Source organism: Emys orbicularis, chromosome 20 (genome assembly GCF_028017835.1).
Source record: "Emys orbicularis isolate rEmyOrb1 chromosome 20, rEmyOrb1.hap1, whole genome shotgun sequence".
Taxonomy (NCBI): domain Eukaryota; kingdom Metazoa; phylum Chordata; order Testudines; family Emydidae; genus Emys; species Emys orbicularis.
Window position 1 is genome coordinate 5,980,552 of NC_088702.1, and position 15,038 is coordinate 5,995,589.

At 54.5% G+C, this 15,038-nt stretch overlaps 1 protein-coding gene across 1 annotated transcript; it reads left to right on the top strand.

Annotated features, from left to right (window-relative positions):
* The first annotated feature begins 6,389 nt into the window (after positions 1–6,389).
* Positions 6,390–8,932, top strand: BOLA1 (bolA family member 1). Its single transcript, XM_065420211.1, has 2 exons — positions 6,390–6,483; positions 7,371–8,932. The coding sequence occupies exon 2, from the start codon at positions 7,396–7,398 to the stop codon at positions 7,828–7,830; it is 435 nt and encodes a 144-aa protein (XP_065276283.1). The 5' UTR covers positions 6,390–6,483; positions 7,371–7,395; the 3' UTR covers positions 7,831–8,932.
* The last annotated feature ends 6,106 nt before the right edge of the window (positions 8,933–15,038 follow it).

A 15,038-nucleotide genomic window follows, 5' to 3' on the forward strand; every position in this document is an offset into this window, starting at 1 on the left:
AAGAACCCCAACACTCTGTGTGACTAGATTTCCCCCCGGCGTGGGGGATTGTGGTGGGCCCGCTGTGCACCCCTGACTCTCACCCCCCCTTGCCCCTGCTTGCCGGGAGCCGATCAAAAAACAAGAAGCAACAAGCTACAACAAGCTACAAGCCAAACAAGCCAAAAACTAGCCAACAAGCGACTCACAAGCCAATTAAGCCAAAAGCAAGCCCAATTGCTGCGTTTTTGGCATGTCTGATGCTCAGGGTCTCACTAGCTGGGATCAGGAAGGAATTTCCCCCAGGTCAGATTGGCAGGGACCTTGGGGATGGGTGGGGGGTGTTTGCCCCCTTTACCGTAGGGTGCAAGTTTATCTGGGTGTATCTCACATAATCATTTCCCGGCCACTGCAGGGGCCTCAGTCCCTGGTGCACCTCGGTCCCTCCTGTTCTCGGCCCGTGGCACGTAGTGGGCTAGTCTCCTGCGGGCTGTGGTCTAATTTCGGCGGTTGGGTTTAGTGTGGGGATGCCGGAGGTCAGAACACACGATCTCGTGGCCGTAAGCACCATGACACCATTTTAGAGGGCAGGGAGGTGAGCCACAGAGAGGCCACGTGACTTAGCCAAGGCCACAGAGGGCGTCTGGAGCCAGATCCCCCGTGTCCCACGTACGCGCCTGCCCCCACCGCAGCACCCAGTGGTTGCACGCCTGTGACACGTGCTTTAAGGCAGGGTCAAGGCCGAAGCGGTGCGAAGGGGCCCTGGTGTGAATGAGCATCAGCCCCACGGTCTCTGAGGAGTAAGGGGACAGCGCCCTCTCCCTCCAGCGAGGGACGTGGGCCAGGACCCAGTGGTGCTAGGTGCTGGACAAACACAAAACCAAGAGACAGCTCAGGCTTGGCGTCTCTCCTCCTTCCTTGGGCAGGAAGTTAAATCGGGAGGAAAACAGAGGCTTGAGAGAGGAGAAAACTGAGGAGGAATGAACGTCACACAGCTCCAGGGTTCCCTGCAGAGACGCACCCGAGAATGGGGATGCTGATCCAACGGATGTGCAGTGCAGTGCGTTGGGGGAAGGGTTAATTGGTCTGATCCGGTGCAGTGGGTTGGGAGAGGGGCTCATTGGTCTGATCCGGTGCAGTGGGTTGTGAGGAAGGCTCATTGGTCTGATCCGGTGCAGTGGGTTGGGGGGGAGGCTTATTGGCCTGATCCAGTGCAGTAGGTTGGGAGAGGGGCTCATTGGTCTGATCCAGTGCAGTGGGTTGTGGGGGAGGCTCATTGGTCCAATCCAGGGCACTGGGTTGGGGGGGGGGGGGCGGGTTCATTGGTTGGATCACTTGCAGTGGGTTGAGGGCTGTTCATTGGTCCACTCCAATACGGGGGGGGACGGGACTCATTGCTATGATCCAGTGCAGTGGGTTGGGGGAGGGGGCTCACTGGTCCAATCCAGTGCAGTGTGCTGGGGGAGGGGCTCATTGGTCTGATCTAGTGCAGTGGGTTGCACGGGCTTGTTGGTCCAATCCACTGCAGTGGGGGGGGGGGGGGCGCTCATTGGTCTGATCCAATGCAATAGATTGGGGGGGGTGCATTGGTCCAATCCAGTGTAGTGGGTTGTGTGCATGGGGGTGGGGGGATGGCTGGTCCCATCTGATGCAACAGGTTGGGGAGGGCTCAGGGGTCCAATATGGCGCATAGGGTCGAGGGCGGGGGAGGTGAGGCCCAGCGGTTCCATCCGTCACAGAAGGGAGAGAGGAGAGCCGACTGGCCTGGTCCATGCCCGATCCGGCGCGGGGAGCCCCCTGCCCCACCAGACACTCCCCGGGACCCTTTGTTTGCCCACAGGGCGGCCTGGGCAGCTTTCTCCCTAAAGGGCCTTTTAACTCACCCCTTAATCCCAAAGTCACTTAGTAAAAGACCCGGCCCCTGCCCTGCTGGGGCTTTGTGCTCCCAGCCGGTGGCCACGCAGCCCAAACAAGAGCGGGGCGGGACGGGCTCACACGCCACTGCCTGCTAATACTGGCCCTTAATCCAGGGGAAGAATGGGCCTGTTTGAGGCTGCCTGGACCCCTCCGGGGCATTGAATGGCAGGTGCAGTAGGGAGCCCGGGCGGTTACAATGCAAGTGTGGAAAAGGCCTTTCCATTTAGGGGCCTGGATGAAAAGGCCCCACTCTCAGCAGAGGTCAAGGGGCTTTCGAAGGTCCTGCTCCCCGCCCCCATTGCCGAGCTGGTCAGCCTGCCGCAAAGGCAACGGGGCTGGGGGGGGAACCGGTGCCTGACTTACACACTCGGTGCACCCCCCTACCCCTCCCAAGCATGCTAGTGCAGATACCTCCGTAAACACCAATGCTGTAACCTGCACAGCCATAAAACCACGCCCCTGCAGGCAGAGGGCCAACATGTGCACGCTCACCAGCCTGCTCAGTGCACAGGCACGTGCAAATGCACAGGCATGTGCAAAGGGCACATTCGCACACGGGCGTGCTCGAGGATGGCCACGCTGTGTGCACACCCAGGTACACTCGCACACGCCAGTGTATACTTGTGCACACACTCATCCAGGACAGAGGGCAGAGGTGGGCACACCCCTTTGTGCCAGGATCTGCCAAGAGACACTCACGCACAGACGCTGGCAACCCCATGCGCACACATCCTCCCTTCCCTCTTCCTTTTCTCGTCTTCTGTCACCTTCTTGTCTTGACTCCCTTGACCAGAAAATGCCCGTCATCCGCTGACTGCGAGGCTGAGGTCTGGCTGTGAATGCTCCCTGGACCCTCCTGCAGGTGTAGGGAGGCCCATTCTCCCCTCCCCGCCCCACCCCCCGCCCAACTCCATTGGTCAGCCCTCCTGGGGATCATTAACACCTTGCTGAACGAGGCTGCTCCTGACTGCTCCTGACTGCCCACCGGAGTTCACTCTGTGCGGGAAGGACTGAAGAATCCACCCTGCCACCTGCTCAGACCTGGCTTAGGGGATAGCGCACTGGCCTGCAATCCAGGAGACCTGCGGGCTCTTCCTGGCTCTGACACTGGCCTGCTGGGCGACCTTCGGCAAGTCACGTCACCGCCCTGCGCCTCAGTTTCCCTATTTGTAAAACAGGGATAACGACACTGCCCTCCTTGGAAAAGCCCTTTGAGATCTCCAGATGAAAAGCGCTATTAAAGAGAGAGGTGGGCCCCACACAGGGGGTCAGAGAGTGGGAAGGAATTAAAATCAGACTGAAAAATGCATTAGTGGAATAGAGTATGGGGAAGGCTCCTGGGCTGGTACCTGATAGGGATGAGCTAGATTGGATCACATGGAACTGTGACGAAGTGGGAATGTTCTTAATGTTTTCTCTGAATACCGTGTGGGTGCCTCAGTTTCCCCTCTGCATTTCTTAAGTATCTAGGTGGTGGGATAAGGGTGTGTGACTGTGGCAGAGCCCGAGAGGGCCAGTGTGATGCTGTCTGCACAGAGAATGGCCGACACCCTGTCTCCTGGCAACTGATGGCCTGGGCCCTTCCCCTGCAAAGGTGCCAACTGAACGTGTTGGAGAACAAAGAGATCAGGTGGCCTCCTGGCCGGGAAAGAGACAAAGGCCAGAGAAGGGGCTGGAGAGTTTCAGTTTGGAGCTGGATGGGGAAACGGAGGGAGCCCCAAGGCTGGGGTCTAAGCTCCCTGCCCCCCAGAGGGACCTGACTGAGGGGTCCTGTTCTCTGTACCTACAAGCTCTGTTTTGGACTGTGTTCCTGTCGTCTAATAAACCTTCTGTTTTATTGGCTGGCTGAGAGTCACGGTGAATCGCAGGAAAAAGGGGGTGCTGGGCCCTGACTCCCCCACACTCCGTGACAGGAACATCCAACCCTAACTCAGACGATTCCAGGAGCACGCCTGATTTTCCACTAGTCTGTCAGTGCACCGTGGCCCAGTGACAGCCGCCTATTTCTTCCTTGCCCGACAAGGCCCTTTTATTCCTGGACCACAGTTGCAGCCAGCACACAGCTGATTTCCACATGGCCCAGCCACGTGTGGGGGGTGTGAAGTAGGGGAATGGCAGGGAGCAGCAGGCAGTGAAAGAGACCAGTCATCGCAAGGCTGCCTGCAAGCCAGCAACAGACGCCGCTCTGTGATTCGCTACCGGTCCACACCTTGTCTTGTCTCTGCAGTGGCACAGCCAGGATTGAACCGGGGAATCGCCAAAGCTAAAAGCACAAACAGCCAGAGAGCACTAGCAGGGGCTGAAACAGGCTCACCTCAGCTGCAGGTTAGGCCCAGAGGGCGACCTGTAACATGCACTCACCTGTGGGTGGCAGAGGGCGAGCTGATTAATTCATCACAAGTAATGAAGAACAAGGGGAGGGAGAGGGAGCTCCAATGGGACTGGTCCTCGCCCCTCTGGCACACACCTGATATCAGACTCATGTTACTTTCCCCTCCTGCCCCTGGGTCAGGGGACTGACCTGCCCACAAGGCCCTGTGAGATATGCCAGAGGATGCCGGCTGCCCTGGACCTGAGCTAGCTCATAGATTAGAGTCTTTGGCTGAGAGGTGCGGGATGGGGGGGGTGTTGCATTCCTGGTCTTTGCGTCCCATCAGTCAGTTCCCCTAGGACTGAGTCCAAAGGCGCCTGGCCAAGAACCATCAGGAGGACCCAATCCAGGAGGCAGATGGCCCTCGTCAATTGCCACCCGGCCTGTGAGCGTCAAGGGCTGGTGGTGGCTGGGGGTTTGTAGGCAAGCGAAGACAGTCAGCGTGTGCAGGGAACTCTGTATTGGGCAGGGGGATGCTCCTTGCAAACGAGCACCCTCCCCGAATCTGGCCCCCACGCACCCGGCGCCGACCTTGCCCTGATGCCTCAACATGTCAGGCACAGCATCATATTCAGTTACACATAGGCCCTTTCCCTTTGTGTTCTCCGAGAGGTTTAAAGAGGCCAGAGGCACATTGATTTCAATGGGAGCTAGGCGCCTAAATACCTTTGAGGGTCTGGACTGGATGGTAAATGGGAATCAGGGCCATTGGCTCTGATGCCTTCAGTGGAGCGAGTCTGAACTTTGCAGAAACCTGGCAGATCCTTTAGCAGCAAAAACTAAAATAGCTTTTAATTTCAGACAGATGCATCGCCCGGTTTAGCCCGGGAGCAGGGCTGCAAAGCAGCAACGTGTCGCCTGGTTCTGATCCATTTAGCTAAACCCACCATCACTCTTAGGTGGGCCCGTGTCCTGGAGAGCACCTCTAAAGCTTGGGCGAGTTGTGACTTTCAGTAAAACGCGTGGGCTATGGCTCCTCCCAGTGGGGAGATGTTAGACTACGGCTCAGACAGGATAGCAGGACCAGGGCACCTCTTAGGCACTCTTTGGCCATCACCCCTCGTGGTTATTTTTTATGCCCAGGCCATGCAAAGTGCATGTAGTCTGCTACCAGATCAGACTGGCAGCATTCTGCCCTCAGCATCTGAGGGAGAGCTGGGCGCATCATGCATTTTTCAGGTCACTGGCAATTTCCGAAAAATCATGGGCAAAAAAAAAAAAAAAAGAAAGAAAGAAAGAAATCAAAGCAAACTGAATTTTTTTGAAAATTTTCAGTGAATCAGAAAGTTTTTAAAAAATCATTTGGGGTTGAACAAAATGTTTCCTTTGACCCAAAATGAAAAATTTCAATTTTGAGCATGTTTGAATGTTTCTGGTTGGTTTAAAAATACATTTAAAAGAAATTTCGAGACAACAAGTTAAAGAAAAAAGAAAACAACCAGAAAAAAAAACCCCCAAGCCCTCACAATGCTTTGTTCAGAAAATACCAAAATTAAACATTTTGATTTTTTCTGGATTTTTTTGAAGATTTCCCCCCATCATAAACAATTTGGCAAAACTGGCATTAATGCATGAAATGTTCTGGTGTTGACTAATCTGTATTTTTTGCCCCCTCCCCCACAAAAAAAGTTTTATAGGAAAAATTTAACCCAACTCTAGACAGAGGGTCCAATTCATCCTGACACGGTGCCCTGGGGAAGGCTGATGCCAAGGGGGATCACTTGATGATCACCTGTTCTGTTCGTTCCCTCTGGGGCACCTGGCATTGGATGGCGTAAAACAGGATACTGGGCTAGATGGCCCTTTGGTCTGACCCAGGAGGGCTGTTCTTATGGGGTCAACAACCAGGCATGGCTCCATCCTTTCCCCAGGGACACCCAGGGTGCAGGGAGTGATCCAGGGCAGCCTGGGATGGATTGTTCCTATGCTGCCCCAGTGGGGTCAATGGAGCAGAAGGTACACTGAGCAGGTTGCTGACAGAACTACAATCCCCAGAGTGCACCTGGGGAATAGGTGGTGGGGGGATCTAGGCGGGCTGGTGAAAGGCCTCCTGGGAGCTGTAGTTCTCTCTCGCTCTCCAGCCCAGGTTCGGGAGGGGAGGGAACTACATTTCCCAGGATGCAAAGCCCTGCCTGGACGTGCGCGGAGGCTGTGGCCGCAGGAAGGTGGCTGGAGCCGTGAGGACAGGAACGGTTGAGGGGGGGTCGCAAGCACAGGTAGGGGCCGGCGGGGTCCGCTGGGGATGAGTCAAGCCTGGGAGCTGGGGTAGCCCCCCCCATTGTAAACCCAAGATCCTCCCCCCCCACCCCCGCCACCAAACCCAGGATCTTGCCCCCCCCCCCCAGCCGCGCAAACCCAGGATCCTGCTCCCCCACCCCGCGCAAACCCGGGATCCTCTCCTCCCCCCCCCCCCCGCCACGCAAACCCGGGATCCTCTCCCCCCCCCCAGCCGCGCAAACCCAGGATCCTCCCACCCACCCCCCAAATCGCGCAAACCCAGGATCCTGCTCCCCCCCCCCCCAGCCGCGCAAACCCGGGATCCTCCCCTCCCCCCCCCCCCCCGCCACGCAAACCCGGGATCCTCTCCCCCCCCCCAGCCGCGCAAACCCAGGATCCTCCCACCCACCCCCCAAATCGCGCAACCCCAGGATCCTCCCCCGCCACGCAAACCCGGGATCCCCCCCAGCCACGCAAACCCGGGATCCCCCCCCCCAGCCACGCAAACCCGGGATCCCCCCCCCCAGCCACGCAAACCCAGGATCTCCCCTCCAGCATGTAGATCACCCCCAGTTGCAAACCCAGGCTCCCTCTCCCTCCAGGCAGACCTGGGATCTCCCCCGCCCCGCAGGCAGCCTCCCCTCCCAGGTTCTCCCCCTGCCCTGCATGAAATATCCCCCCCCATCCAAATTGCAGGATGTCGTCATGCTCACCCTTCATGTCCTCCCCCCCCCCCCGCATTCTCTTGCCCCCGTGCTCCCCCTCCTGATAGCAGGCTCTGCCCTCCCCATGCACAACTGCCCCTTACCCTCCAAATCTGCAGGCAGCCGATGCTGTACAAGGGCATGTTGTCTCAGTCTGTCCCTCTCCACTCTCTGTGTTGCAGCCTTGGGGCGCTGTCCCCCCTCCAGATGCTCCCCTCCCGCCTCCTTCGCCAAGCCCTCCCTCGGCCAGCCCCCAGATTTGGGTACTCGACAGCCGGTCCCACCATGGAGGAGAAGCCGGTGGAGTCGTCCATTCGCGCCAAGCTCCTGCAGGCCCTGCAGCCGGTGCACCTGGAAGTGCACAACGAGAGCTCCATGCACGCCGTGCCCCGGGGCTCCGAGACCCACTTCAAGGTGGTGATCGCCAGCCAGCGCTTCGCCGGCCTGCCCCTGCTCCAGCGCCACCGGCTGGTGAATGAGATCCTCCAGGCTGAGCTGGCCGGGCCCGTCCATGCCCTCTCCATCCAAGCCAAGACCCCCCAGCAGTGGGAAGAGAACCAGAGTGTGAGCCAGAGTCCGGGATGCCTCGGGGGATCCAAACACGACCCGCACATGGCGACCAAACTGGGCAGCCAGGGGTGACCCTGAGGGACGGCGCTGGGGGGGGAGGGTTGGGTTAGCTCACTCCCCGGGGTGACCCTGACGCTCACATTGTGACCACATCCAGAGCCTTGCAAAGCCGCCTAGCGCTGGAAGTGGAAACATTCACAGCCTGAAGTTGCACCACCAATGCCAGGAGTCCACCAGGGTCAGCCCCAGACTCCGCCTGCTCCCTGCACTTGGCCGCGGGTTATTGGTTTTTTCAGTCGGTCATGTGAAATACCCCTGGCTCCACTGCTATCATGGTAGCAGGAGGGTCCGGCTACCAGACCAGACTCCCGATGGGCGCTAATGCACGTGTTCATGATAATTGTGTCTGCAAAGCTGGGTGAGATTTGCGAAGCCTGATTTTTAATGGAGACTGGGTGCCCGAAATCTCTCCAACGGCTTTAAAAAGCTCAGTGTCGTGCGTTTAAAGTGTGTGGGGGGGAGCCCTTGTGTTGTTAATAAAGCTCTCAGCCGAGCAAAGAATGGGTTCACGCTGGAAAGCATTGATGTCGTGTCTCTGGATTTGGTTGACTCAGGTTGAGTTTGCAGCTGCAAAATCTTCTTTATTTCACTTGGGAAACTGAGACGTGCTGGTTTGGTTTTTACCCTGTTCGCATCGTCCACAGCGACAAGGATTCTGCAGAGCAGACCCTGCCCCTGATGACCGGGAATGCAATTTGGGCCTGTCATTGGAACAGAGTTAATAGTTCTGTTGAGGATGTTTGAGCCAGAATAAACTCTGTCCCCCGCTCCTGTCTCTGGGCTGGCCCTGCAAGACTCATAGAAGCCCTTTGGCTTGTGCTGGCTCTGCAGGGCTACTAAAAATATATGTAAGGCCAATGAGAGAGAAGTCATTTCTGCCATCAGCTATGAGCTCTACATCCAAACAGGCAGTAGATGAATAATGATAATAATTAATACCTACCTGGGATATAGCAAGCAGTGCGTTTTCCTCATTTCCTGCACGGAGGAAAACGGAAATTAGGGGTTGAAAGAATCTTCATTTCTGCTTTGTTTCAGTGTTACTTTTCATCATTTCTGCTTTATTTTGCAATGTGTTCAGCTTGGGGCAATGGAAAATAGACTGGTCAGTTTTGTGACCGTGAGTGTGTCCATCTGTCCATCCCCCGGGTCTTTTTTTTTTTTTTTTTTTTAACACCCTCCCCAATAAAAACTAAATTTGGAGCAAAAATCCAGACAGAAAACAGATCTGTAGCAGCCCATTTGGGTTTTCCCCATAACTATTAGGGCAAGGATTAGCGTAAGCGGGCACACGTGGTGACGAAATGACCGAGGTCTGGCCTGTGTGTTTGGGATTTGGAATGTTCAGTCTTCATCGATTGGCTCAGATGCGTGGCTGGAACGCTCCCGGCTGTTACAGGGCCTGGGAAGTTTTGAAGCTCTCGTTATCTTTCTCCTTTGGGACTGTTGGAGGATGTTTTTCCTGGCCGGGGCGGTAGCTGAATCCGATTAGGAAATAAAAATGATTTGTCTGTGATTGTGCAGTTCTGAGGAACAGGGGAGATTCTGCTCTCAGTCCCACGAGTGGAAACACAGGCTGAGCAAATCATCTTGCATTATATTTTCTGCTGGCCTTTTTCATAAACTCTGTCCCGCTCCCCCCACTTCCATACGCACAGCGTGTGCAAACGAAAAGGGGCACAAACCCATTTATTTCCCAGCACCCCTAAGACCACCCCCCAGCCCAAACCTGACTCCGAGGCAGCTGGTTTTTTTTTTAATCTTTTAATCTTTTTTTTTTTTTACATTGATTTTTGTGGAATATTAGTTCATAGCGCTGGAAAAAATTGTCACTGAGCCAGCAGGGGGCGCAATTTCCTTTTCCAGCCAAACGAACCTGACACGGTCTTTTTTATTTAATTCACAGCACCTTATATTTTTTTATTTGATTTTTTTCCCAGCATGACATTTAAAATAATTGTCATATCTAATCACTCTGTTTTATACAAAATGGACAAACCAAAGACCACATCTGAATTATTAGTTTGCTTGATTTTTGGGGGGGAGAGGGGGTTTTGTACATTTTTGTTGTTCTTTACAAACATCTAAAAACTACACCACAGCACAGTTTTGCATACGGACAGTACTACGCATGTTTTCTTAAAAAGACCAGCTACACCGAAGAATGGAAAGAGCGAAAGATCGAGAGAGACGGTTACTTAGAAAAACAAGATGGGTTGTGCTGTTTGATTGGTTAGGGCTGGTGCAGGTCGCGTGGAACCAGCTCTGGGTCTGCTTGCTATGAGTGGCAGATCCGTTCGGCACGGGATTAGTTACGAGATCCCAGGGTGTAAAGCGGATGGGGGAGGTTCTATTTTGGGGGGTTGGATTTTTTTGGGGAGGGTGGGGGGGAGTTGCTGAGTTCAAACCAGCACTGATGCACATTGTGGGGACCCATTCCACTGGCTCGCACGCTCTTCACTGCCAAAAAGAGGTGTAATTTTTTTTGCATCTTGATGCAAAACCCAAGAGGAGATGAGGCAGCTAGTCTAGGGAAATCTCCCAGGTGGAGAATATAGCCCTGACCTTGATTAGCTACATCAGGGTAAAACAAACTTCCTGTGCCTTCTAGCCACCAGGGCTTCCCCTGGAGATGTAAAACCACAGCAGTTTTTGCAGTGAAGGCAGCCTGTCCAACAGGGCAGATTGGGTGTCAAAACACTACCCCATCCGAATGCTCTTGTGCGAGGTGCAAGGCAAGACCTACAAGGCTCCCTCGCCCTCCTGCACTCTCTGTGCAGGCAAATCTGCCCCGTGGATGTTTCACCTGCACCCAGATGCCACAAGGATGGACCTTAAAAATCTAGCTAGGGTTATGGCAGAGTACATCAGCGCTGGATGTCTTGCCCAAAGATCTGACCCAGCTCAGCCTCAAGGCCTGGAGAATCCCTGACTGCAGGGGTTTCTCTGCCCCGTGCTATGCAGGAAGTCAGATGAGATCAAACCGGTCCCTTCTGGCCGTGGCAAGCTAGGATTACCCAGAGCGCTTGGTTTGGAAGGGGTTTGTGCTGCGTACTCCGTGTGATGGCACTTCCGAAGATGGTGCTCAAGAAATGCTCCCCACAGCCTGGAGGCCAGAGCATTCGGAGCCTCCCAGACTGCGGGGCGCATGGTGTAACTGCATGGGGCGGGGGAGGAGCAGCTTGGCCAACTGCTGCGGCGTTAATCTGGCCTGGACCTGGGCACAGTCATGCACGTTAAGATGTAAGACTGCAGGGCTTTGCAGCGCCCTCTGCGGGCAAGTTTGTGACGAATTGTTTTTCGTCACCGCCCGTCGATACGTCGAAGCCGAAAGGGGGCTGGGTTTGGCGAATCGCCCGACTCGGAACAGGGTGGAGGGAACCGTTTAAACACCATCGAAACGCTTCGCTCGACGCTTCGTAAGTGACATGTTCCCATTTGCCGTGCCTCTTGGGTTGGCCATTTCAGCGCATTCAATCGAAAACAAGGTTTGAAAAAGAAAAGAAAAACAGTCCGAGGGGAAAGGCCACGGCCAGAAAGTAGCGCGACAAAAATATTTCAGCTGGCAAACGGCATCAGGGTTTGGCTGTGCGAATAGCTGCGATTTCGACTCTTCTGTCCCACGTGAGACGGAGGGGCAAAAACTTTAAACGCTCGACCACGTTCACGGGGCAGGAAGACCGTTCTCCATGCAGTTAACGGCTGAATCAGTGGCGGCCCAAGCGTGGCAGGAGAGGCCCTAAACTAAGGGACGGTGGGAGGGAAGAAATGCTGTATCTGCCCTTGTGACTGATCATTGCTAGGGGCAACAAGCCAGGCGGGGACGGGCTGAAAATCTGGCCCTCCCATTATGGGAACGCACGTCGCGACTGTAGTTCTTTGCTTCCCACATGCTTTTGTCCTTCTAAGGACTCCCTTGGGTGCTAGCCCAGCCACGGGACTAGGCTGCACCCGAGCAGGGTTAAGCGATGACGTATGATCATGGGCTTAAATTGCAGCATGGGCGGTTTAGGTTGGACATTAGGAAAAACTTCCTAACTGTCAGGGTGGTTAAGCACTGGAATAAATTGCCCAGGGACATTGTGGAATCTCCATCATTGGAGATTTTTAAGAGCAGGTTAGACAAACACCTGTCAGGGATGATCTAGATAATACTCAGTCCTGCCATGAGTGCAGGGGAGTGGACTAGATGACCTCTTGAGGTCCCTTCCAGTCCCACGATTCTATGATTCTGGTTTTTACCCAGTTCTAGCTTGCCTCTCGTTAGCTAGAGCCGCCCCCCCCCCCATTATTTGTCTTGTCCCTTTGCCAAGGTGCATCAGTCTGGATGAAGTGAGGATGCCGGGTGGCAATGGGGGGGGGGGGGGAGGAGGCGTGGTTGAGACGCAGCAGCTGTTTCTTTCCAGGCGTTCCCAAAGGCGTATGAGTGCCTCGTGCCCCATGCTTGGGGGGAGGGTGGTGGGGATTTGGGCTCCAGGGTAAGAGGAAGCCCAGCTGGTTTTAGGTTGGTCTTGTTCCAGGTTGGTGCAGGTACTTTTGTGCTTGCCCAACAGCTGCTGGTTTTAAGACTTTAGCTGCTTGTTTAAAATGTGCTCTGGGAACCCCCCGATCTGCTCCACAGAGGGAAGGCAGGAAATCCAATTGTGCATGGAGCCCGACCTGCAGGGGGCTCTGAAAACAACCTCCTTCCTTCCCCTAAAGCACCACTTGCAAACCCTTCCACCTGGACCAAATGCCCCTCCCCCCGACACACCTGTGCTGCCCTAACCCTCCCGCTCCCCATCAGCTGGGACTGCTGCATCTGTTTAGTTGAGTGAGAAGAAATGAACTACAGTAATTAAAAAAAAAAAGTCAACAAATATTTGGCATTCGGTGGTCAGGGCTGTGTGCGTCTGACCCACAGAACGGTGTCATCGAACTTGACGGAAGGGTCAAGTAAGGGTTGTCCTGGGCGATCGGTGCATTTCAGAGCTGTCCTGTTTAGCCTGTTCTATGTACCCACCCCTTCCCTCCGCCTTTCAAAACACATCATTAGTGACTGTACCAGCGCGGCTCAAATGGAGCAGGCACCAGCAGGGTCCACCAACTGCTGTTCCTCCAATGGAGGAGCGTCGCTGGTAGCTGGTCGCTGTCGCAGTGAGCTTCCTCCCAGAGCACGTCCACTGGAGTCATGTCACATTTCCATTGGCGTAAGTGAGATCAGAATCCAGGCCTGGGCGGTGCAGCTGCTGTTCCTGCTACAGGCCTGATGCTCAAAGGTAACCTCAGTGGAAAGGAGACTCAGGCTCCTAATCTGTATCTTCTGGCTTCCCAGGGGCCCACTTCTGCCCTGGGTTACTTCAGCTTTGCCTTGGTGTAGCTCTGGGGGTTAGCTGGGAACGAGGAACCTGGGGTCGGGGTCGAGGAGCAGAATCGGCAGCTCTGAGTGGCAGCAGGGTGCAGGGGAGAATCTGTCCGGCTTTGTGCTTTTTCCTACATCGTGTGTGGCTGGCGCTGTGCTCACCCAGGGATGCCGCCGCTCCTGCTCCCAAACACCCGCAAGGCGCCCCACAGGCGGGGTTGTGTGTGAGCCATCGCAGCAGGGGTTGTGGGGAAGGGAGAGAGTTTCTGCTGACCTCAGAAGACTGGGGTGCTGGTTACTTATAAGGACCCCGGGCCCTGCAGAAGAGCTGGGGCCAAGCTGGGGCGGGACCTACATTTGGTCCAGGTTTGCGGGGGGAGGGCAAGTGACCATTTTCAAAATGTTTGTGACATTTATCCCCTTCCCCCCCTTTTCTTTTCAAGCAGCCGGTGAACATTTTCCAAAACGTTCCCTCTTTTAAATCTTTTACATTTCAAAATAATTCTTGAAAAGGGGGCGGGGGGTAGGGCAGACCTTCCCCTCCCTCGGACCAGTTTGCTCCAGTAAGATAAAAATCCCTCTTGCTTAGAACGTCGCTCTCCTACTGCTCTCTCGTCTTGGGCTCCAGTTTGCAACTAGATTTTTAAACGAAAAGCGTGATACAATGATGATTGTTTTTTTTAAATGGAGACTCAGGGTAATATTTTCCAAAATGCCTAAGTCCCATTTCCAAAAGTGACTTAAACCCTTAGGAGCCTAAATCTTCTTGACTTTCAACGAGATTTAGGAGACATATTGTCAAAAGCGACTAGTGATTTTGGTCCCCTCCCCACCTTTTTTTTTTGTTGCATACCCACGTTGAGCCATCTTAACGCAGCTCGCTGCCCAGAAGGTGAGCCGTCTGCAAATCAGATCTCTTACGCGCACCAAGCTACGTGCACAACACTCAGATGCTTGGACCCATGAGCCCTATTCACAATGGGACTTAGGGGTAAAATTTTCAAAAGCAGCTGAGTGACTTAAGAGCCCAAATCCTATTGAAAGTCCATAAAACTCAGGCTCCTAAGTCACATTTGAAAATGGGACGCATGCTCCCACGTGACATGGGTGCTTTTGAAGATTCCGGCCAGAGTTCAGTTCGTCTGTTGTAAATGACTGCACAAGACCATCCACACCAGCTGTGCTATTCCCACTGATGGCGGCCTCACTCTTTTGGCCCAGAGTGGTTTGTCTCTATGGTGAGAAATGTGTAACCCAGTATAGGAACAAGCGGAGTCCAGTATCAAAGGGGTAGCCGTGTTAGTCTGGATCTGTAAAAGCAGCAAAGAGTCCTGTGGCACCTTGTAGACTAACAGACGTGTAGGAGCACGAGCTTTCGTGGATGAATACATCCGAAGAAGTGGGTATTCCCCCACGAAAGCTCATGCTGCTATACGTCTGTTAGTCTATAAGGTGCCACAGGACTCTAAGCTGAGTCCAGGGTCTCGAGTTAAATCTTTCTAAAAAATCAGTCCCCTTCGTCGCTCAGGCAGCCATGAGGCAAGCGCGCCTGCCGATCCGATAGGAGAGAGGCGCAAACAGCCTGGTTAGGATAGCGACACATTGACGATCAACTGGGTCATGCAGCCCTCCCTCACTGGAGCAGGTTGCATCGGTGTCCACTAGGCTGCAGCATCAGGACCAGGTTTTCTAATCTCCCATCTACACCGGCCTTTTAAAATGAGCTTGTGTGGGCAACACTCAAGGTCCCTTCTGGCTCAGGTTACAATGTGGTCGTAATCCAGTCTGGCCCCATGCACAGTGGGGTGGAAAAACCAACGTAGTTGGGACCAGTATAGCTTCTTCGATTGAGCTGAGCCTCCTCCTAGGTGGGGCCTTT